The sequence below is a fragment of the Tursiops truncatus genome, chromosome 1, assembly GCF_011762595.2.
Source record: "Tursiops truncatus isolate mTurTru1 chromosome 1, mTurTru1.mat.Y, whole genome shotgun sequence".
Taxonomy (NCBI): domain Eukaryota; kingdom Metazoa; phylum Chordata; class Mammalia; order Artiodactyla; family Delphinidae; genus Tursiops; species Tursiops truncatus.
This window is the reverse complement of record NC_047034.1, coordinates 59,102,403-59,126,276: the sequence shown is the minus strand read 5'-3', so window position 1 is coordinate 59,126,276 and position 23,874 is coordinate 59,102,403. Positions and strand designations below refer to the sequence as shown.

Below are 23,874 nucleotides of genomic sequence, written 5' to 3'. Positions count from 1 at the left end.
AGATATTAATTACAGAATAAGATATTTTTCCTACTCTGGAAAATGAAAAATATTTAAAATAAATTAAACATTTAATGTTTAAAATAAAGGCCGGAACACATTTCCTGTTAAAGGTACTAAAATGTCTCCACATTAGAAACATGTGGGCCACTCTTCCAAGAAAATGTTTCTCTGAGGTATTTTCCTTAGAAGAGAGAATCTTTTTGGTTCTTATTGTAAAAATCTTGGAGAAGCTTGAAAACAGCAAAGCAAACAGGAAACAGAATTCAATTTGTGGAAAGCTCAGAGAAGAAAAGCAAATCACTGAAAATGTAGCTCCCTCTGAAGATTCTTTAAACACAGAAGGTAGGAAAGCAATGATAATAAAAAAGCTGGCATAGAGATAAGTTAATGAGAATATGGTGTGCCAGTGACTGACTGGTGTTTTTCTAGGGCTTTATTCTACCCTTTTACACAAAGTCTCCTCTCAAAAATGCACCCCAAACACTCTTTTTCATGCTATCTAAAACAAGTTCAGAGTCAAGTTTATAAAAATTCACCAGAAATAATTTAGCCCAGAACAGCAAAGATCTAGAAGAATTTTGAGTTCTAGGACATTATAGACACACATAAAGAATGTGGTCAAGTCTTGACCTTTCCTACCTCAGATTTCCATTAATAGAATGAGGATGATACATTTTTCTATTTACCTCTTTGACTAAATAATTTTCTTAGGGTGGGTGGGTTTGTTGTCGACAGGTTCTGAGGCACTGAGTTCTCTGTCGCCTCAGATCTGAAAGATGACTGGGCTGGTTGAATGATTGTTGTTCATTACATTGGGACCAGGAGTTGAACCTCACTGACCTGCTGAATTTCAGAATAAGCTGAGAAAATTGCTAGAGCTATCCTCGTGCTATGTGGCTAACTGGATATGTTAAGAGGCTTTCAGAACTGTGCAGCTGCTATGGTGCAGCTAGGACAGCCAAAGCCCTCTGAGACTCCTGGATGGGGTGCTAGGGACAGGTCTCAGTAGCCATCTGCTTCCAGTTATCATGTTGTTAACCTCCGTGGCAGTGTCCAGTGTGCAGGGGGAAGTTACGTGGGAATTCTTGTCTCTGTAGCTCATACCGCAGTTCAAACATTCCTTCTGAGTTCACCTGCTGTAAAATAAGATCCCTAAGACCTTACTCCATAGAATTGTGCTGGTTGCTCCTGACAGAGAGACTGTAAATCACTGTGAGAAGAGAAAAGAAAAGCACCGTCTCTGACAGCCTCCACTTCCTGGATTTAGTGGATGTTACATGATCCTCTGGTGTTCATCAGTTTACTGACCATTTTCCAATATTTTATCAGTCAGAAAGTTGTGGAAGTTTGTAAGGCTAAAGCACAGGGCTACTAAGAAGTGCTGAGAGAGCAAATGGAGCTGAAAACAGCCCTGTTCTACCTGCCCCATCCTGTTCTCTAACCTGAAGCTGTGTCTGCCTGGAGGGCAGAGTGTCTTTTTCTTTGCACCAAGCCACCACAGTCCAGCAGCAGCATGGCCGAGGCACTGGGGGTTCTGTGACAATGAGTACATCTGATTCTACTGCAAAAGCTTATGGTACATACTGCCAAAAGCAAACCTTCACGTCGACTTTTTCCATCCCATCAGTATACACCACAAAAAAAAGATAGCAGCAGCATTCCCTTCATTGTATTTTTAAAGATCATAACCTCCTCGGCCACTTATCCTGTTGTGTAAGGGGTAAGAGTTGTCCTTTTTGGGTGTTTTGGCATTGCAGAGCATTAAGGATCAAGAAGAATGCATCTTGTAAATTTGTTGCTAAAATTCAGTCACATGCAGGCTATGTTCTGCCTTTAAACTTTCCGTTTCTCAGATGTGCCTGTACACTTAGTTCCATTTCCCTTGCCCCACAGAGGCTCTCTGCCCATAGCTCATAAACTGGGGAGGGTGACGGTGGAGGATGTCTCCATGCAGAACAGGAGCTGACACACTTCCTTTACAATACTTTCTTTAGTAATATTTAGCTTACTAAGATGTTTGTTATTATTGTAATTTTTACTGTTTCTTTCAAACAGAGTATTAATCCTTCTCCTGAAAACGCACTTTGACAACTTCCTGTATAGATAATGAAGCTATTTTTAAGGGTTATCTGAGTTCACTTTTAATTCCTTAAGAAAACAGCAATTGGAATTGTGAGATACTACCTAATGGTGATAAGGGTTCTGTAGCTTCCGCCAACCAACCTGGTTGACTAGAAGCTGCATCCCAGGGCTGCAAAAAAGTATTCTTTTATGGCACAGAGAGTTTCCTCTGCTGGGCTGCACCCAAGTTATGATGGTGATTTTGAATGTGTATTTTAACCCAAAGAAAAGACTTAATATCAGCAAGCTCAGTGCCACCATAACACAGTATGAGAAGTTAAGGAAATTCTAGCTGAGGTGTAGGCAAAGAATCAAGTTTACATTGTCACATAGTTTACTTGCTATTTCTTTTTTTCAAATAGCTATGTATTAAGCTATAATAAAACCTGAATAAAACACTATGGAGGGTACTGAAGAGTGAAGGCATATTTTCTCCTCTAGATGAGCAGCTGACCCCATCAGACCCCATCTCCCCTGAGGACAGTACAGCACATGTGTCATTGGTAACTGCATTTGACAAGGAAGTGTGTCAGCTCCTGGTCTGCATGGAGACATCCCCTGTTTCTGAGCTTCAGGCAGAGAGCCTCCGTGGGGCAGTGGAAATGGAACTAAGGGTACAGGCACATCTGACAAATGGGGAGTTTAAAGGCAGAACACAGGCTACATGTGAATGAGTTTTTAGAAAAAAATTTACAAGATGCATTCTTCTTCATCCTTAATGCTCTGCAATGCCAAAGCATCCAAAAAAGACAACTTGGAAACTGCAAGGTGAAGTTTGGGGAGGGTTGTGGAGGGAGAGAATGGGGTTGGTCTTGGGCAGTGAAAGTTCTGGAATCTATTTGTTTCTCCAAGTTCTGAACTGGGATTTGTAAACTGTAAAGTCACAAACCCAATTTTTAAGAAAAGTGAACAAGGCTTCCTATTTTATTGTGAAAACAGGATGACAGGATGAAAAATATTATGAGAATTCATGAACATAATAATTTCCATTTATACATAGGAACCATGTGGAAGGAAGCATGGTAAGTGCTCAATACTACTTTTTTTTTTTTTTTGTAGTGAAGGAAGGTGAAGCATTTATTGTAAGGCACCAGTGCAAGGAGAATGCGTGACTCATGCTCTAAAACTCCAAACTCCCTGAAAGGTTTCCAATATTAACTATTATTCCTTAAAAGAATTCTGTTAGGGAGATATTACTATAAACCCCATTTTGCAGTTGGGGAAACTGAATTTTAACCCAAGTATTGGACTCCAAAGCTCATTGTCTTAACATATATGCCTCTTTAAATAATTAAGCTATTTACATGGGAAAGTGCACTATGCATCCTTCTCCTGGATTTATATCCATAATTTTATCTCAAGTCTCTTTTGCTGCCAGCTATCTTGGGTAGATGTGTCCCTGTTCGGCTGTCACCTCCAGAATTATCTTTAATGCCCAGGATTATCTAGTTCCTAGGACTGGGCTTCTGCTTTGACTCCTGCTGTTTTCACTGGACCCCCCCTCCCGTTCAGGGCCAGTGTCTCTTCTACTCCTGGAGAGGCCTCCTAGATGACACCTCTTTGGGTATCTAATTTGTCATGGAGAACTGAGAGATACCTATTTGTCTCAAAATTATTGATGCTGACTATTGTTATTGGACTCTATCTAATGCTTTGTACCTCCTCAATTAGCTAAAACTGCTGTCAGGGCCTATTCTACCTTATCTAGTAGGTGGATCTGGAATTGTAGCTGTGATACTTGCAGTAACAGTATCCTAGGTAAAAGCATCTGACTACTACATGTCCTCTCAGTAGCTACTCCTGTGCATTTACCTGATGGAATACAAATTATTTGATTATAAATGACTTTCTTCATATTATAGTTTTATTTATATATATATATATATATATATACATACATACATACATACACACATATATGATATATATGCATTAGGGATTTATGTATAATACATATAATTTTTAATGATGTGTGTAAATAAGTTTCTTTAACAATGACTTTCATTTCGGAATAATAAAAGGGTGCTAAGAAATATATGTGATGAAAAATAGGCATTGTAAGACTACTGGGGTAGTGAAGAGTGAAGCTTTTAAAAAGACTTCAGTTCAGATTCTGATTCTGAATGTCAGGAATGTGATTGGGATCAAATTACTTACTTTCTTGAGTCTCAATTTTTTTTGTTGTTGTTGTTCATTAATTTATTTTCGGCTGCGTTGGGTCTTCGTTGTTGTATGTGGTCTAGTTGTGGCAAGCGGGGGCTTCTCTTGTTGCGGAGCATGGGCTCTAGGCATGTGGGCTTCAGTAGTTTTGGTGCACGGGCTCTGTAGTTGTGGCTCGCGGGCTCTAGAGCACAGGCTCAGTAGTTGTGGTGCATGGGCTTAGTTGCTCCGCGGCATGTGGGATCTTCCTGGACCAGGGCTCGAACCCATGCCCCCTGCATTGGCAGCTGGATTTTTAAACACTGCACCACCAGGGAAGTCCCTCAATTTCTTTATAAAATCTAGATAGTAATTATAACCTAATTCAGGGCTGTTACGAATATTATATGTTAGTATATGTAAATCTCTTCTACCCTGCATATAGTAAATGCTGAAAACTGTTAGCTATTATGATCATTATTAAAATGGGGATGATATATACTTTATGAGGTTATAAATATTAAGCAAGATATATACAAAGTGCCTAGTTAACAGATGTCCAGTAAATATCACATTTCATTGAATCCAAGTCGTACCATTATTTTAGGTACCTTCAAGAAGGAAAAAAATACTGCCAGTTGTACAATAATTATTAGACAGTAAGGTAGACCCCAATTTTAGATATGTTAAGTGTGAACATTTTTGCATTAGAATCAAAATACTTTTTCTCCCCTTCTTTGCCCTACTTAACTAGTGAAGAGTCTTTACTCCCCAGAATCTGGAATTCTGTTTCCTATTCTTTTTCCTCCTACCAAGACCCTAGGGTCTCCTACTTCCTTGGCTAAAAAGGGCTACAAGCACTGTAAGTTTTCTGTACCATCTTTATATTCTCTATCATGATTCCCCTTATTTCTTCCATCTTAATGTTGAATTCAACTGCTCAGCATTCTAATTCTTATTATACAAGATAAATGAATATAAAAATAAAACAAAACAAAAACTTCTTCCTAGTTACCCAAGGCCTTCAATCTAATATTTAGATTCAGAATCATTTAGTGATGCATATGTATGCCTTTAGAATTAACAGCATGGTGATCGATCAGGCACTTCATGTGAACAGAAACTGACAAAGACTGGGAAGAAATTCAAACTTGAGGTAAAAAATGGCAGATTTTCCTGGGAACAAATTTATATGCTAAAGGTGGTAGAAAGGTCAAATTGAATGAAAGTGGAGAACAGAAAACTTTCCCACAAAATGATTTCCTAGGAGCTCTTTTCAAATGCTGAGGAGCACTATTTTTTCAGTCTCACTTAGCAAGTACAATGTCGCTAATATAGTTGGTCTCTTATTTGGATAAACAAAACTAAATATCATAATTTCAGAAAAAAATAACAGCAAAGCAGAAATCGAACATTCAAGTTTTAGTTATTTTGTTTATTTCACTTAGGACACTCAGTGGGCATTAACTGGGGTACTTAAAATTCATCTCAATTAGGAATCTCTTTAGTCCTTCATCAATTATTTCGAGTGTTCTCATCTCAAATACATTCCTGTCTTCAACAAACTTCTGAAAGAGATGAGTACCTCCACCCACACCAAAATAATGTGCTTTGCTGGCCAAAAGCACCCGTCCATTTTTATCTAACAATCTAAGGAATGTTTGGTGCAGAGGACCATAATAACCTGGATTGTAAATGGTTTCTGAGGTAAGAATGAGATCATATTTTTCAAAACGTTCTTCACTGCTTAGTAAAAGCTTACAAAACTCAGACCACTCCCCAGAAAAGAACCGGAATTTACATAGTGCTTGTGCTACTTTTGATTTCCTGAACCTTTTCACATCGGGTTCGTTTATATCATTTTCTTCATCTTCCAAAGTGGAGTTAGCCACTACATTAGGTAAGGTTACTTCATCAATCACCACACTGTTATAATCTTGAAAATGAATTTCTTTGGCACCTCCCTTGAACGCCATTATACCCAGCAACCCTGATCCACAACCAAGATCCAACACTTTTTTCCCAGCAAATTTCACTTTGGCCTTTGTAAAGTATGCCAGGAGGTCAAAGGTACATTCCCAGATTTTTAAACCTCCTTCATAAACACCTGTAATCAGATCAGAGTGAGCAGAAAAGCTTTTTGAGATGATGTTTTCTCCAGGGAAGTTCTCTTTCAACAAGATCGTTTTCACTACTGATACGTTCATATGCTGGAGACCTGGCAATGTTTCTATGACTTTATTTTCTAACACTTTCTTTAAATCTTTAGGCATAGCATGCTCTTTGGCAACTCTAAAGCAGGGCTGTTTTTCATGTGGCTCCAAGCTACTTGAACTGTTAGCTGCATTGAGTGAGCTGTCTGTGTCTTGAGAGGGACCTGCATTTCCTGCTGACTTATGCTCCCACAAGTGATCCTGAAGCAGGTCAAACCGTTCTGTAGAACGTTTTTTGTCTCTATGTGTACCTTTTTGTCTTTCTGAGACTGAAGACTCTTTTGAGGAATCTAGGGCCAAAGCTCCATCTCCAAGGGATGTTAATTCATCTTCCAGATGGTCTTCTATAGTGAAATTAAATTGAAAAGCCATTCTCTCATAAAATGCACACAATCATTAAACTCAAAGGAAGATTCTTCAACTTCTGGATAGAACTGATGACACACACGTAAACCTGCTTCAATTATTCTGTTAGTTTTGCTGGAGATCCATTTCTCTTTAGCTGCTTATCAACAGTTACAATATTCAGAGATATTTCCAAATGACTTTTAAGAGGTCTTTGCTCTTTTTTCAATTTAGCTCTGGAGAAAAAAAAAAGAAAATTGTTATTAAAAAGCAAAATGACACATTTTACGTAAATGTAATATTAAACAGTCCCCTGCTCCACCCCCAGCAGCTGCCTTTTCTATGAAAGCGGTGGAGGGACAGGGAGATAAAGAGACTTGAAAACACACACACCCTTCAGGTTTCAAAAGCTGCAGAAGAGGGCTTCCCTGGTGGCACAGAGCTTGAGAATCTGCCTGCTAATGCAGGGGACACGGGTTTGAGCCCTGGTCTGGGAGGATCCCACATGCCGCGGAGCAACTAGGCCCGTGAGCCACAAGTACTGAGCCTGCGCATTTGGAGCCTGTGCTCCGAAACAGTGAGAAGCCACGATAGTGAGAGGCCCGCGTACCGCGATGAAGAGTGGCCCCCGCTTGCCACAACTAGAGAAAGCCCTCGCACAGAAACGAAGACCCAACACAGCAAAAATAAATTAATTAATTAATAAACTCCTACCCCCGACATCTTAAAAAAAAAAAGCTGGAGAAGAGAATAAACCGTAAAAACAAACAAAATAACAGCAGCAGCAACAACTAGAAATAAGGTAAAGTCCAAAATTCTCAGGCAGGAAATGACAAGCCTAGCTATTTAGTGTGTTTCATCTGTCACGACCCTGCCCAAACATATTAACCTCCGAAACTGCCAGAATCTCTTCAATCTGTTACCGTTTCAAGTAACAGGACTTCAAGATTGTATTTTGATAAATGAACATCCCTTTAAAAACAGGCACAGGTATGCTCTGATGTGTGTAAATTCATTCAGATGACCTCACTACAAACATTTCGTGGAGACCTGCAGCTCTAAGTGTACTGGGAGTGAGGTAACTGTGGAGTAATTAGTAAAGATTAGCTTGACACAGAATAAGGTCACTGAACTGTGCGGGGAGATCCGTAGAAAATGGAAGCAACTTAATAAAGAGACTCTTCTCTGTATCTACTGGCTAGACACTTAAAATATACCGTCTACTTCAATTTGCACAACAGTTCTGGCAGGTGGGTCTTTATCCCCATTACATAGGACGTACAGAGTAGGGTCAACACATTAAGTGGGTAGGAAGGCGCCTGTTTCTATCCCATTTCACAGCGGGGCTTGGAGTCATTTCTGGCTGTAAGTCCCAGGTCAAACCCGACACCAGATGTGCAACCTCAAAGCCCCAAGGGACGGAGTGTAGCAAATCTGTGGACTCCCGGCCCTCACCTCCCCCAAAGCGTCTCAAAAGCAACGTTACAGCGATCCAGACCTGTGGACGCTCGCTCCCCGGCAGGTTCCCAGCTCCAGAGTAATCCGGCCAGACCCTCCCGACTGAAAGCGCGCACCAGTGTGTCGAGGCCTCCGCGGGCCAGACAAGCCCGGCTTTATTCCCAGCCGTGTGGGGCCCGGGCTCACTAAGGAAAGCGGCGCCCTTCCTCTCTATGGTTTTGGCTCGCAAGGCCTGCCGGGACGGTGGGAGTTTCCGGTCTTGCTTCCGGCGGGAGTGTTTCGAAGCTTTGGTCTTGGGCGAAAGCATGTCTCAGGAACGCGCTGTCCCGGCGAGCGCGGTTCCCCTGGAAGAATTAAGTAGCTGGCCGGAGGAGCTATGCCGCCGGGAACTGCCATCTGTCCTGCCTCGGCTCCTTATATCCTTCATTGTCACTTCCACCTAGAGAGGGGTGTGGGGCCTGTCTCCAACCTTCTCTCCTGTCTCATCACACCCGCTGCAGGGCCGTGTTGGGTTCCTGCGGCTTCAACCCTCTCCTTTCTCTGTTGATGAGCGAGATGAGTAAGCGAGGGGAGGAAGGGCGTACGAGAGCCGTGGGTGCCGAGACCGAAGGCATGCCTGGCTTTGGCATCCGAAGGGCTTGCAGAGGTGTTCTGCCAGTGGTTTTGGCAGTGGATGTGGCGTTTTCTGCCATTTCTCTGGGCCTTTGAGTTGCTCTGTACGTGCAGTTAAGCGTGAGTACTTTTCCATGGGGCGGCGGGAGCGGGGAGAGGCAAGGACTCAGACTTGAGCTGTAAGGTGAGGTGACTGGATGAAGTAGAGAGAGCGAGGTACTCTGAGCTCTCATCTCTAAAATGGGTGGTGAAAATGAATACCTTCCTCACTATTTTGAGAATCTAAAGGACGTAGTTCTGACATGGTGCCAAGTCTGTAAAAGATGTTCAGTAAATACAAATGTTCTTCCCCTCCCCTTTTTGAACCTTTTTCGGTTTATTGCTGGTGAGAAGGAGTTGCTTCCTTTGCTAATTGGCTTTCATCTGCTGGGTGTGAGGTACTTAACGTCTCCGTTGTCCAGATGCAGGTCATTTAGAAGTCGAATCTTTTTTTGGTTGTAAATGTACCTGGAGTCCTAGCCCTTCATGTTAAAGGGTAATTTTTTTTTTTAACAGCTTTGAGCACATAAAACTACACTCAAAAGAAAAACAAGACCTTCACTTGAGAGAGTCTGAACACTGCAAAAATAATTTTTTACAGCTGAAGCCAAATATAAATATTACGGTCACATAGAAATCATTCACCTGGGCATTGGCAGGTGGTCCCACTTAGGTACCAAAGCGCTTTCTTAGTTATCGTGTAGACATGGAACTGCTGTCCTCAAGGATTTTTGATTTTGGTAACAAAAAGCCATCCTCCTCCTCAAAAAATTTTACTAGGTACAGAATATTATATGTACCAGGCAGTGTTAGGCTTCGGGGGAACAAAGGTAAGAAACACGGTTCCTCTTTTTCTTCTCAAGCTTATAGGGGGATTTCAATAATTGAAAGTCAAGCTTGTTTATTTATTTATTTTTATTATTATTATTTTTTTTGCGGTACGCGGGCATCTCACTGTTGTGGCCTCTCCCGTTGCGGAGCACAGGCTCCGGACGCGCAGGCTCAGCGGCCATGGCTCACAGGCCCAGCCGCTCCGCAGCATGTGGGATCTTCCCGGACTGCGGCACGAACCCGTGTCCCCTGCATCATCAGGCGGACTCTCAACCACTGCGCCACCAGGGAAGCCCTATTTTTTTTATTTTTTATAAATTTATTTATTTTTGGCTGTGTTGGGTCTTTGTTGCTGCACACGGGCTTTCTCTACTTGTGGCAAGTGGGGGCTGCTCTTCATTGCGGTGCACGGGCTTCTCGTTGTGGTGGCTTCTTGTTGCGGAGCACGGGCTCTAGGCGCATGGGCTTCAGTAGTTGTGGCACGTGGGCTCAGCAGTTGTGGCTCGCGGGCTCTAGAGCGCAGGCTCAGTAGCTGTGGCACACGGGCTTAGTTGCTCCGTGGCGTGTGGGATCTTCCCGGACCAGGGCTCGAACCTGTGTCCCCTGCATTGGCAGGTGGATTCTTAACCACTGCACCACCAGGGAATTCCCAAGCTTGTTTATTTACATTTTTAAAAAAAATCAACATTCTCACCTGGTTTTGCATCTCAAACTTAAAATTCAAAAGAACCCAAACCTGTTCTTCCCGCCAGTCTTCTTCATCTAAATAAATGGTTTTACAAGCCAAAACCTTCAGTCCTCTCTCTCTCACATCCAATCAGCAAGTCCTTTTGTTTCTGACCTAGACTATATCTTGAATCCAAATGCTTATCTCCATCCTGGTTGCTACCATTCTTTCAAACCTCCATAACCTCTCACCTGAACTATTGTTAATAGCTCCCTTGCTTCTACTCACGTCCTCTTCTAATCCATTCTCCAAAATAAGTTCACAAAAAAGTGAAAAACATGTTGTTTACTTTTTAAACCACTCCCTCCACCCCAGTGGCTTCTTAACAAATTAGGAATAAAATCTAAACTTTTACCTTCAAGGCTCCTCATGTTCTAAGCCTTTTCCTCGCTTACCTAGCTCACTACACTCTGTCCACATATACATGAAGCTCACCTACCTCAGGATCTTCATTTTTGCTGATCCTTCAGCGTAGTTCTTCTCTCAGCCTTTTGTCCATCTCATTATTCAGATCTCAGCTCAGATGTCACGCCAGCAAGCCATTTTCAGTGTCCTCAGTCTTAGGTGGTTCTCCCAAACCCAGTCTGTAATACTTATCTCATTGCCCTGTTCAGTTTTCTAAAGAGCAGAAGCAACCTTAATGGAAATTATCTTGTTTACTTTGTTTTCTTTTTACTTTTCCTCACTGTACTGTAAAGTTCATAAAGGCAGGAATTTTGTTTTCTCCAGCACCTAGAATAGTACCTGGCACATAGTAAGCATTCAGTGAAGGGCTAAAAGATATTGTCATGTTTTAAAACTGCCTGAAAATCTCATTAGATAAATTTTTTTTCAGCTTTTGGTTTTACTTCAGCACTTTTTCTACAAATGAAAGAAATTTTCAGTAACTCCATCACCCAAACATAATTATTTTCATGTTTTGCATTCACACGTTATTTTCCAGTCTTTCTTTTTTTTGCGGGGGGGGGGGGGGCCGCGCCGCTCGGCCTGCGGGATCTTAGTCCCCCGACCAGGGATCAAACTTGTGCCCCCTGCAGTGGAAGCGCGGAGTCTTAACCACTGGACTGCCAGGGAAGTCCCTTATTTTCCAGTCTTTACCTGCATGTCTGCATAATTATAACTTATGTTTAATTTTGGAAGAGGCTAGAATTTTTTTGACCTTTACTGAAATTGATCCACGATGCAAATTCTACCCTACTGAACTAAAATGAGTTAATGACTATATTTCATTTTGATTGCTGCTGTAAGATGTATATGCAAAGTAAGATTTCAGAAAAAGAATCAATTCCTGTATTACTGTGACAGAGTTATGGCTTATTCATTTTTCTTATTGATACATACTTTAATAATTTGTATATTATTTTTACAGGAAAACATTTCTAACAATTCTGAATGGTAGAAAAGTGTATAGTTTATAATGTGATTACCATTAACGTTTGTAATGAACATAGCATAATTTATTATGACGTATTTGTAAGCTTCTATGTGCAGAAGAGTTTCGGTCTGATTAGGTGGTAAGATAGATATGCTAGTAACATGAAAAGATAAGAGTTGATCAGTGACTTAAGACAGGTGCAAATAAAGTACTATAGAAGTGCTGAGGAGGAAGAAATTTCTGTTTCAGAAACCAGAAACCCATGGATCATTATAGACTGTTTCTCATCTGTCAGAAATAAGTCATAACTACACACAATTTGAAAAGATAAGTTTATCCCTGAGCGATTTTGAAAACATTTCCTTAAAGTATTTTCATTATATTTCATTATACCTAGTAAGCATTACATTTTTTACAGCAAAATTAAGCCAGTAATTTGATTCTAATTTCAATCTCTTACTGATCATTGCTTAAACTTCAAGAAGGGTCCTTTTAAAATCTGTTCTCAGTAGTGAATATCTTACTACTGATCCTAGTATCTTCCTTAATTTTTTTACTCTATGTATCAGCATTCTGACAGTTGGCTTGAGCATATTCGTAAGTAAAATTATCTTAATTGTACGATTACTTTGATGTCTTTAAGGCCTGAGTCCCACATATCCCAGTTTCGTATTCCCTTTAAATTTAAATATAGTTTTGTATACCCTTTAAGTTTATTCTTCCTATTGTAGCGTTACAGCCTTTGTAATCTTCAGTTACTTAAAATGACCAAATTACTTCAAATTACAGTACTTAAAGTTTTAAATTCCATTTTGGATAGATACCAAAAGTGCTCTGTTTGATAATGTGTGTATAAGCACGTTGTAAATTTTATTTTATTTTATTTTATTTTATTATTATTATTTTTTTGCGGTATGTGGGCCTCTCACTGTTGTGGCCTCTCCCATTGCAGAGTACAGGCTCGGGACGCGCAGGCTCAGCGGCCATGGCTCACGGGCCTAGCCGCTCCGCGGCATGTGGGATCTTCCCGGACCGGGGCACGAACCCGTGTCCCCTGCATCGGCAGGCGGACTCTCAACCACTGTGCCACCAGGGAAGCCCCACATTGTAAATTGTAAATGTTAGTTGTTAAACTGGTTAGGCCAATATAAAACATAATTTGCAGTCTACTTAATAACTTTCAGCCTCTTAACATGTTTAGTGTCAATTAGAAAATACTTTCTAAGTTACAAAAGGCTGATTGTTTAGGCATGACAAATTTGTCATTTGGAAAAGTTGACTTTCTTCATCTGTCTTCATTAATCTTACTTGACGTAATTTATTTATTTAGTTAGGAGGAGAGGTAGAGTTTACTCATATATTTTGAGTTTTCTATTTACATTTCACTTGGTTGTGGAATATTTGTTTATAATCTTGGATCTGTGTGCTGCCTGTGGGGTCTGATTTTTTTAAGGAACAGTTACTTTTTATCCTGTGTATGAGAGTTGTACATATTCATTATAGAAAATTTGTAACATGCAGAAAAACATAAAAGATAATAAAACAATCATTAATCTGAAATGTTTAAGATTTTGGCATAGGATATTCTCATCTTGATTCTATATATTCCTGCCATCCTATCGGTTATTCTTTGTATATACATGTTTATATATATATTAAGATTGGAATTACACTATTTGGAAGTTTTTTCATTTTAGCTTAATGTATTGTGGACATTTTTTCATGGTTTTAAACGATCTCTAACAATCATTTTAATGATAGCAGATCCTATTCAGTAGATGTACCCACATCCATTAACTGATCTTCAGTTGCTGTACACATACATTGTTTTGTTTTGTTTTTTAAAATTTTTCTATTATTTCAGGTTGTTTAACTGTTAATAGTTTCTCTACATAGAATATGGCATTTTGAAACTGTACAAAGCTTTTGATTGCTAGTATTTACATATTCTCAAATCTGGGAAAGGGTAGTGACCTTTGTTGGCTGACATGACTTAATATTGCTACAAAATATGTTACTATTTTCCTTTATAGAAATTCTGAAAATTATTGTAGAAATGTTTTTACCTCATATGAACCACCTGACATTGGAACAGACTTTCTTTTCACAAGTGCTTCCAAAGGTATAGTACTATTATTATCTTAATCAATTTACTTGTTATAAAGGCTGTTAAGATCTGGCCTCAGTTTTAGACCATTTATTCTTAATTTCTTAATGTATCACTTTTTTTGTTTTTGGTTGTGCCGCGAGGCTTGTGGGATCTTAGTTCCCCGACCAGAGATTGAATCCGAGCCCACAGCAGTGAAAGTGCCAAGTGCTAACGACTGGACTGCCAGGGAATTCCCAATGTATCACATATTTGAAATACAAATAAAATAGTTAAAAATAGATCTTATGTGAGAATATGATGGTGTCAGTATGATCATTAGGTGATTAAAAAACATATTTTCAGAGACTATGGATCCTTTACTAATTGAATTTACATTATTTGTAGTTGGTTTTAAATACTCTTGTATTTTAAAGCTATTCATTGAAAATTGGGAAGGATGATGAAGTTAGTTAAGTCTCTTTCTTTATCTTCTCTGTAGAATTTATTAATGTTAAATTTCATTTTCTGGAAAAATGGAGCCAAAATTTATTAAAGAAGCCTCAGAATAAAAATGGCTGGAATATTGGTAAAATCAAGTAACTTAAAAGAAAATATCAGATTCACCAGCTGCATTGTTACCTTTTAGATATATGTGGTATACCTTTTCTCTGAAAAGCAGAGTCATAACTTTTTTTTTTAATTGTGGGAACTAAACATACTTTGGTGACAAAATGAAACATTTTTTTTATGATAACATTTTTTTTTATGATAACATTTTTTTTATGATACTTGAATGGATTTCTAAGTTTAGCTTTGAAACAAATAATTATCAGAACTCCTTTTACTCATATTCACTCGATTGTTCTCTATCTAAAAAGTTTCTTAAAATTTGTTCTTGACTGCCAAAAAAAGGTCCGGCTAGTATATAGATGAAAACGAGATGTTGAGTGTTAACAGGCTTATGGGAAGCAGTACCCTCTTTAGTTACAGTGTGTTGCTGACTATGGTTATTCTTGTAGTGTAGTGTTTAGGCCATTTAACTTGTTGAGAGTATTAAGATCTTAGGTTGGCTAATGTTTCACAGACAAAAACACTTAGTTCTGAGGTCACGTACTATGTCTCTAACCCAGGAACAGTATTTTGAGTTGGTCAGAAAGGGGAACTGGTTAGAAAACAAGTGAATAGGTAATTCAGCACAAATTCATTACCACTACCAGAAAATATCCTTGTAAATGTTCACATGGATGTTGATTGGTTAAGATATCATCTTTTATTTATTTAAGTGTAAGAGTAGCACTTTTGTTACATCACCAAAAAATGAACTTTGAGTGATATTTTTTTATGGATGTTATTAAGTAGATTCAAATCACAGAAATGGAAGACAAATCAATTTTTGTTGGAGGCTTTTTTTTTAAGGAGATTCTATTGTAGAAAAATAGTATACAAAAAATAGAAATACTATAGAAACACTATACAAAATATATATTTTATTAACTTTATTAGGTGCAGTTGTTACACTAGACAATATCCCGTAGCTGTTAATAATGCAAAATCAAATCTAATTTATTTCTTTAAAGATACGCCTTTCCTTTTTTAATGACTTCTGTTACTACTGTTTATGACCTGCTTTGTTTTCACAGACTGTGAGATTATATGATGACATGATGTATGAGTTAACCAGTCAAGCCAGAGGACTATCAAGCCAAAATTTAGAAATCCAGACCACTATAAGAAATATTTTACAGGTATGTCAAATATATTAGAAAGGGGGGTGGGAGAGCTTAAAGAGTGTGAAATATTAATTAACTTTATATTCTCTATATAATGCCCCAATGCTAGAATTAAATTTATAGAATTAAAGATATAAAGATATTGCAAAAAACATAAATTCTGAATTTCTTATACAATTTCATGCTTAGTAAATACCTAAACTCGTATAAGAAGACAAGTAATCAAGGTAGCATGCCCTGCCTGTAATTCTAAAGCGTATGTGTAGAACACCTGCCATATACTTTGATGTTGTGGGTTAGGATTCCAACTTCTTCTTTTTTTCTTTTTTTTTTTAACCAAATGGCTAGCCAGGTTTTTTGGGGGGGTTTTCCCTAAGATTTTTTTGATGTGGACCATTTTTGAAGTCCTTATTGAATTTGTTACAATATTGCTTCTGTTTTTTCATTTTTGGTTTTTTGGCTACGAGGCGTGTGAGATCTTAGCTCCCCGACCAGGGATCGAACCTGTACCCCCTGCGTTGGAAGGCGAAGTCTTAACCACTGGACTGCCAGGGAAGTTCCTAGCCACTTTTAATATTTGTAGTTCTGACAGACTGTAGTTATGTGTAAGGAGGAACAGAGAGAGGGTCCATTTTGCTCACTGCTGTATCCCTAGCACTCAGCATATTGTCTGACACCTTTTAGGTACACAGAAAATATATTCTGAATGAAACTTCTTTCCATATTTCCAGACAATGGTACAGCTATTAGGAGCTCTTACAGGATGTGTTCAGCATGTCTGTGCCACTCAGGAATCCATCATTCTAGAAAATATTCACAGTCTTCCCTCCTCAGTCCTACATGTAATCAAAAGTACATTTGTACATTGTAAGGTAAGTGATGGGTCTAAGTACACTTTATTTTTTTTTAACATTTTAAAAAAAATTTTATTTATTTTTTTCTGGCTGAGTTGGGTCTTTGTTGCTGTGCGTGGGCTTTCTCTAGTTGCGGTGAGCGGGGGCTACTCTTCGTTGTGGTGCGCAGGCTTCTCATTGCAGTGGCTTCTCTCATTGCAGAGCACAGACTCTAGGCACCCGGGCTTCAGGAGTTGTGGCTTGCAGGCTCTGGAGCGCAGGCTTAGTAGTTGTGGCACATGGGCTTAGTTGCTCCGTGGCATGTGGGATCTTCCTGGACCAGGGCTCAAACCCGAGTCCCCTGCATGGGCAGGCGGATTCTTAACCACTGTGCCACCAGGGAAGCCCTAAGTACACTTTAAATGGCCTAAAATCCATGGGCAAAGGGGCTGAGTTTGTGGTGCTTATAGTATTTGTTCATAAGTTTACATTTTAACCTATATTATTGCAGTGCATTTTTCCATAGAACAAAGAGCATGTATGTAAATATTTGTTTCAAAATAAGTAGTTATAAAGAAATCTTAAAAAGGGGGCTCTTGCAGTTTTGTTGTTGTCTTATTCTATTTCCTCTTGATAAGGAAAGAAGTGGTACAGATTTGTGTCAAGGCGCAGGGATCCTCAAATATTTCTGTCATGGCATTGGTGGCTCAGATGAAACTTGCTTAACAATTAGGTGCCTGTAAAGGGACACTGACCCTTATTTAGTCCTGAGACAGCTTTAAAGCACAAAAGCTAGCCTAGGATTTGTGGGTCACAGGAAGTTTTGATAATGCTGTTTGTTGGATGAATGAAAATTGCTAGTTAACTAATGCTTCTCTTTGGTGACAGGGTACTGAAATGTCATGCACTGGACCTAATGTTATTTAGCTCCCTTTTAGTTCTATATTTGTAAGATCTTGGAAGTCAGAAATCATATTTTATACATACCTGCATCTCTCAAATACACTATGTATAATGGAGGTTTACTAAACATTTGTTTAATGAATGAATATGTCATTCACTAAGAATCATTAATTTTTTTTTTTTTTTTTGCTGGTGAGAATTCTTTTCTTTAATTGAAGTACAGTTGATTTACAGTGTTGTGTTAATTACTGCTGTACAGCAAGTGATTCAGTTATATATATATGTACCTTACTCTTTTTTACTATTCTTTTTCATTATGATTTATCATAGGATACTGAATATAGTTCTCTGTGCTATACAGTAGGACCTTGTTGTTTATCCATTCTATATATGAAAGCTTGCATCTGCTAACCCCAACCTCCCACTCCATCCTTCCCGCAACCCCCTCCCCCTTGGCAACCACCAGTCTGTTCTCTGTGATTCTGTTTCTGTCATAGACAGGTTCATTTGTGTCATATATATTTTTTATTTTATAAATTTATTTATTTATTTTTAGCTGCATTGGGTCTTTGTTGCTGTGCGTGGGCTCTATCTAGTTGCTGCGAGTGGGAGCCACTCTTCATTGTGGTGTGTGGGCTTCTCATTTCAGTGGCTTCTCCTGTTTCAGAGCACGGGCTCTAGGTGCGCAGGCTTCAGTAGTTGTGGCTCGCGGGCTCTAGAGCGCAGGCTCAGTAGTTGTGGTGCATGGGCTTAGTTGCTCTGCGGCATGTGGGAGCTTCCCAGACCAGGGATCAAACCCATATCCCCTGCATTGGCAGGCGGACTCTTAACCATTGCGCCACCAGGGAAGTCCCTGTGTCATATTTTAGATTCCACATACAAGTGATATCATATTGTATTTGTCTTTCTCTTTCTGACTTCAGTTAGTCTGATAATTTCTAGTTGCATCCATGTTGCTGCAAATGGCATTACTTTGTTCTTTTTTTATGCCTGAGTAGTATTCCATTGTATATATGTACCACATCTTCTTTATCCATTCATCTGTCGATGGACATTTAGGTTGTTTCCATGTATTGGCTATTATGAATAGTGCTGCTATGAACATAGGCATACATGTATCTTTTTGAATTATAGTTTTGTCCGGATATATGCCCAGGAGTGGGATTGCTAAATCATGGTAATTCTATTTTTAGTTTCCTGAGGAACCTCTGTACTGTTCTCCGCAGTGGCTGCACCAACTTACATTCTGATGCTATTCTGCACCCCATGTTTTGCATATGCTCCCCACCCACCTACTCTCTAAAAGCATTACATTTATGAGCTCTGATAGAATGAATTAAAATAAATTTGGCTCTTGAGTTTTTTATGATTTGCTTTTTCTCTCGTTTTTATTCCTTTGTGGTCAGAATAGCGAATCTGTTTATTCTGGGCGTTTACACCTAGTCTCAGATCTTCTGCAGGCTCTTTTCAAGGAGGCCTATTCTCTTCAAAAGCAGCTAATGGAACTGCTGGATATGGTTTGCATTGACCCTTTAATAGATGAGAATGATGACATTTTGAATATGGTAGTAGGTGAGTGAAAAAAACTTACTACTTAGTATATGATGTATATTGACTATAAACTGTACATCAGTTAAATTATTGAACCCAATGTTTCTAATGATTCATTATATCATGTGTAAAAAAATTTAAATCCTACCCAATAAACTTTTAATCTCTTAAATTTTAGATTTTGTAAAATTGATATTTGATGCATTAACATAGATTTATATATTTAGTCAATGTTCAAAGTAGGTTGTTACTCCACAGTGATTAACAAAGAAAGTTATGCAATTTTATACCCTCTAAAGTAGTCCACATTCTGAAGCAGTAGCTTTCAGTGTTTTTAAACCATAACTTCATAGTAAGAAATGAAGTTTGCATTTCTTCCCGGAACACATATAATTACGTACTTGTATGTATGTTTGTGAATGTGTATGTATATACTCCATTTATTTATTGTACTTGAAATAATGTACTCTATTATAGTCTATTTCATTTTTAAAGAATTGCTGATTGCTACTTTATTAATTTCATCACTTACCAATGGATCATGGCCCAGAGTTTGAAAAGCAGTACTCTAATAAAAAGATTGCATTCATAGCTTCGGCATAAAGAGAGTAAGGTGGTTTTGTGCAGTATTATCAGGCATCTTTTGCTCTGTAACAAACCAACCCAAAAATCTATTACATTAAAGTAACTACTAGGGAGTTCCCAGGCCGCCCAGTGGTTAAGACTCGGTGCTTTCACTGCTGGGGCCTGGGTTCAGTCCCTGGTCAGGGAACTAAGATCCTGCAAGCCGCGTGGCATGGCAAGAAGGAAAGAAAGAAAGGAAAAAAGAAAGGAGGGAGGGAGGGAGGAAGCAGAGATGGAGGGAAAGAGAGGGAGGGGGGGAGAGAGGAAGGAAGAAAGAAATCAAGCAACTACTGTTTCATTTATTCATGATTCTGAGTTAGTGTTTTAGGCTGGGCTCAGGTAGAACAGCTTTCTCTGCTTCACGTGGTGTAACTGGCTCACTCAGTTTGTGGTCACTGACCTCACTCACGGTCGTTTGTCGGCAGAGGGAGAGATAATGTCCTGAGCCAGTCCCATGTAGCCCATCATGCAGCAGGTTAGCCCAGGCTCAGCTACCTGCTGATGGCCTCAGGGGTCCTAAGAGCAGCAAGAGAGGGCAGGCCCCAGTGTGCAGGCACGTTTAAAGTCTCTGCTTGGTTTATGTTTATTTTTGTCCTGTTGACCAAGTTATGTCGCGAAGCCCAGGGTCTGTGGAAGCGAACTGACTAAGAGCGTGGACACAGAAAGGGGGTTTATTGTGCCCATTGTAACAAATAATCTACCTCAGGCAAAGTACAAGCCTTAATGAGTACTGTGCAAATTCATTTGATTCTTCCTTGTTAGGTTTTCTTTCCTTAGCAGTATATTTTGTCATTTTTGATTTGAATATCTGTGGAATGTTTCAGTTACAATAGGGCATAATTTTTAGTCCACTGAACATTTTTAGTTTTATTTAGGTCATAGAGTAGGTATAAACATCAAACTTAATTTTCTATAATTTATAAAAACCCTAAATCAAAAGCGTGACACTTTCACTAATTATTTTGAGATAATTTTTTTCAAATTGTATTGCCTATTTTAGCAAATGTCAAAATTGTTCAGTAGGTATTTTTAAATATAGAAGAAACTCACCCCATATGACCTTTGAATGTCCTAAGAGTTCTGTTATCTTTCTTTGTAGTTATTCATTCATTGCTGGATATCTGCTCTGTTATTTCCAGTATGGACCATGCATTTCATGCCAATACTTGGAAATTTATAATTAAGTAAGTTTCTGTTTTGTTTTGTTTTTACTTTTTGTAATATATTTTCCATATCCAAAAGTCTTAATTATTTGTAAGTTTTCTTAGATTGCATTTAAAACATTTTGTATGGGTGTGTACAATGTTTACTGACACTGCTCTCTTATAATCCAAATGTTGTACATGTAGCTCCCAAACTAAATCATACTTCTTTATTCTGCTCTCTCTAAAATTAAAAAAAGTTCTACTCAGTTAGCTAGTACATCTGAAATAATGGGCCATGGGTCTTAACCATGTGCCTACTGCTACTGTTGTTTAACTGACTATCAAGTATCCTACTTCCAGGCTTAGATAAATTAGTAATCATAATTAGAGTTGAATATAATCCCCTCATTATATACTTTTGAGTTGTTCAATTTTAATTCCATTTATAATTTTAACTAGAGCGTTATGAAGGATTGCTAGGGAGAGTGTCCACAGCATTCATCAGATTCTTGGGGGTGGGAGGAGATATAGTTGAGATGTAAAAATGGTTAAGAATCTCTACTTTATACATATGCATAAAACATTAAAGGTAGTGTAATACTTTCAGGTCTTAGGTGTTTTTCTTGCACCACCAGGTCATTACGTTGCCAACAAGTAATAATGCAGTGATTCAAAGTGTCAACTCAGAGTCATACCGCATATGCTTGAGTCCATTCTGAAATCACTTACCCCTCTGGAACTCTTAGGCAATTTGGTTAATTTCTCTGAGTCTTAGTTTGCTCATCTGAAAGTGGGAGTTATAACAATAGCACCTTCTTTGTGGGGTTATAGTGAGAATTGAGTTTATCAGTGTGAAATGCTTGCAACTCTGCAAGTCACACAGTGAGTGCCCAGTGAATTAGCCACACCACACCACACCACACCACCGCCACCGCCACCGCCATCGCCATCGCCATCACCATCACCATTGAATATCTTCCAGTCTTGCCCCGCTCTGATTCATTTTCTATCCAGCATTCATACTGATCTTCTAAAAATGTAAATCAGATCATGTCACTCTACTGCTTAAAATCCATCCCAGTTTACTAAGAGTAACAACCTAATCCTCTCTGGCTCCCGCCTTCTTCACCAGCCCATCTCCATTGCGCTCTCCCTGTTCTCAGCTCCTCAAACATAACAAACTCTCCTGTCCCAGAGCCTTTTCACAGCTTTTCCCTCTGCCTGGGATGCTTCTCTCTTGTACTCTACACCTTGCTAATTCCTGCTTATCTTTCAGTTCTCAGTTTAAGTGTTACGTCTTGATGGTAGCATTCTTTTCATCCTCACCCTGAGAATCAGTTAGATTAGATCTCTCTATTGTAGCATCCTGGACTCTTCCAGCTTAACATTCATCACAGCTGTAATCAATTAACTATTCTTACACTATTTAATGTTCTCTTTTGTGCTAGACCACAAATTCCATGCAGACAGGGCAGAGATTGTGTCTTTTCATTCACCCCTCTATCTCCAGGGCTTCACAGAGTGTCTGGCATATAGGTAAGAGTTCAATTAATATTTTATAAGGAGAAATAAAAAATTATCAACTTACTCAAACTAACATGACAGCTTCAGAGGTAACGTCAGTACATCTTAATTATGCCGTGTCTGTTATATATGATGCATTTTGATTTTTTACATGTTCTTTCAAGTCATATTTTTATGGTCCTAAGTTACTTGATATGTTACTTGTGGTGATTATATTCTTTTCTTTTTATTCATTTAGGCAGAGCCTTAAGCACCAGTCGGTTATAAAGAGTCAGCTGAAACACAAAGATATAATTACTAGCTTGTGCGAAGACATTCTTTTCTCCTTCCGTTCTTGTTTACAGTTAGCTGAGCAGATGACACAATCAGATGCCCAGGTAAAAATATGGTCTAACAACACTGTGAACTGTAGCTCTTTTTCTTTTGGCAGTTACTAAATCTCATTTAGATCTATGGATCAGTTTACCTAAAAGGGTTTTAATTTGTTTTGTTTTTGTTTTCAACCTGTGGGATTATTTACAGCCCATAATTACTTTTCACTCAGAGCATTGCATTAGACCCCTATGTGCTTTCGTTCCGTCTATAGTCTATCTGTCCCTGCCTTTTTATATACTCACTGGTTGGTCAAGGCATTCTCGTCAGAATCTTTTCTACCCTTGGACAAAAATCTAATTCCTTAGTCCTGTATTTATTTAAGGTCGTCTTGATGATATAGCCACAGTCAACCTTTTCTTCACCAATCCATTACAACCTGTAGAGATGCAGTATACAGCTGTGTGTATACTTGGTGTATACTTACATTTATATTGATTTCAAAAAGTTATAGTGTTGAATTGGCACCCCTTTTATAAAACAGATTGTATTCTAAAAATTTTTAATATGCTTATTGGGAATTGCAGTATATTTTCCTATAAGAGTGTTTATACATAGTGCCTTCTGTTCTCACACTAGCTCTTTAAAGTTTGTTTAACTCGTAATAGTCCTAAATTATAGGATTAATAGTAGTCAGGACCTCACAGTTATAAGCAATAATTTCAGTGGGAAAATGAGTTAAATATTTCTCCGTAGAATAACAGTAACATCCCTTCCTGTTGTAGACCTGCAAACTGATACAGGGTATTCCTCTGTACCTGTGCTCTTCCCTGCCCAGCAGCTATGGGGGTGGACATGTAAGGATTCATCCAGTTCCTAAACACTGATCACAACTCATGGGGCAGGGATGATCTGGAAAGACAAACCCGAGAGGAGGGTGGAAGTTTGAAAAGGGGCCCTGAAGTTGGTAAGAGGGAGTGAGGAGTAACTTTAGGAAGGGGCACACCCTTTCCTTCTTGCTTCTCTTCTTTTTCTCTTTATCTATCCTTCCCTTACATCCTTTTTTCCTTTTCTTTTCTGTCCCCGCTTCCTTCATATACCCTTTCTGATTCCCCTCACCTTCCCGAAAGGAGAAGGCATTTTGTTGGGTATCCTGTGTCAATGGCAGGAAGGATGTTCCCCTATCCACCTTTATCCTATACCTCTGTATCCTCAACCTCAACCTTCTCTTTTTCCAATTTCCATCTTGCTTATCTTGACACCACAGATCCCCCAGTTAGAGTTACTTGGAGAGTAAGAT

General features: G+C 38.9%; 2 protein-coding genes across 9 annotated transcripts in view; one reads left to right on the top strand and one right to left on the bottom strand.

Annotated features, from left to right (window-relative positions):
- Positions 1-5,677: 5,677 nt before the first annotated feature.
- METTL18 (methyltransferase 18, RPL3 N3(tau)-histidine) lies at positions 5,678-8,543 on the bottom strand. Of its 2 annotated transcripts, none has more exons than XM_073804639.1 (2): positions 8,396-8,543; positions 5,678-7,057 (listed from the first exon to the last, which is right to left on the bottom strand). In XM_073804639.1, the coding sequence occupies exon 2, from the start codon at positions 6,846-6,848 to the stop codon at positions 5,727-5,729; it is 1,122 nt and encodes a 373-aa protein (XP_073660740.1). In that variant the 5' UTR covers positions 6,849-7,057; positions 8,396-8,543; the 3' UTR covers positions 5,678-5,726. The 2 variants fall into 2 exon arrangements, with proteins under 2 accessions (XP_073660740.1, XP_004316242.3); XM_004316194.4 differs by having other exon boundaries at positions 8,320-8,499.
- FIRRM (FIGNL1 interacting regulator of recombination and mitosis) overlaps positions 8,530-23,874 on the top strand; it is a 44,622-nt gene continuing 29,277 nt past the window's right edge. For 4 of the 7 annotated variants that reach the window (XM_033855272.2, XM_033855267.2, XM_033855263.2 and 1 more), the window contains exons 1-8: positions 8,538-8,695; positions 12,421-12,460; positions 13,897-13,985; positions 15,593-15,697; positions 16,414-16,554; positions 18,825-18,990; positions 20,693-20,777; positions 22,501-22,639. In XM_033855272.2, the coding sequence (XP_033711163.1) occupies positions 8,585-8,695; positions 12,421-12,460; positions 13,897-13,985; positions 15,593-15,697; positions 16,414-16,554; positions 18,825-18,990; positions 20,693-20,777; positions 22,501-22,639 (876 nt within the window). In that variant the 5' untranslated portion in view covers positions 8,538-8,584. Of the gene's footprint in view, positions 8,696-8,976; positions 8,996-12,420; positions 12,461-12,829; positions 12,978-13,896; positions 13,986-15,592; positions 15,698-16,413; positions 16,555-18,824; positions 18,991-20,692; positions 20,778-22,500; positions 22,640-23,874 lie in introns of those variants that run through there. The other 3 variants (XM_033855276.1, XM_073804597.1, XM_019952619.3) reach the window with 3 other exon arrangements.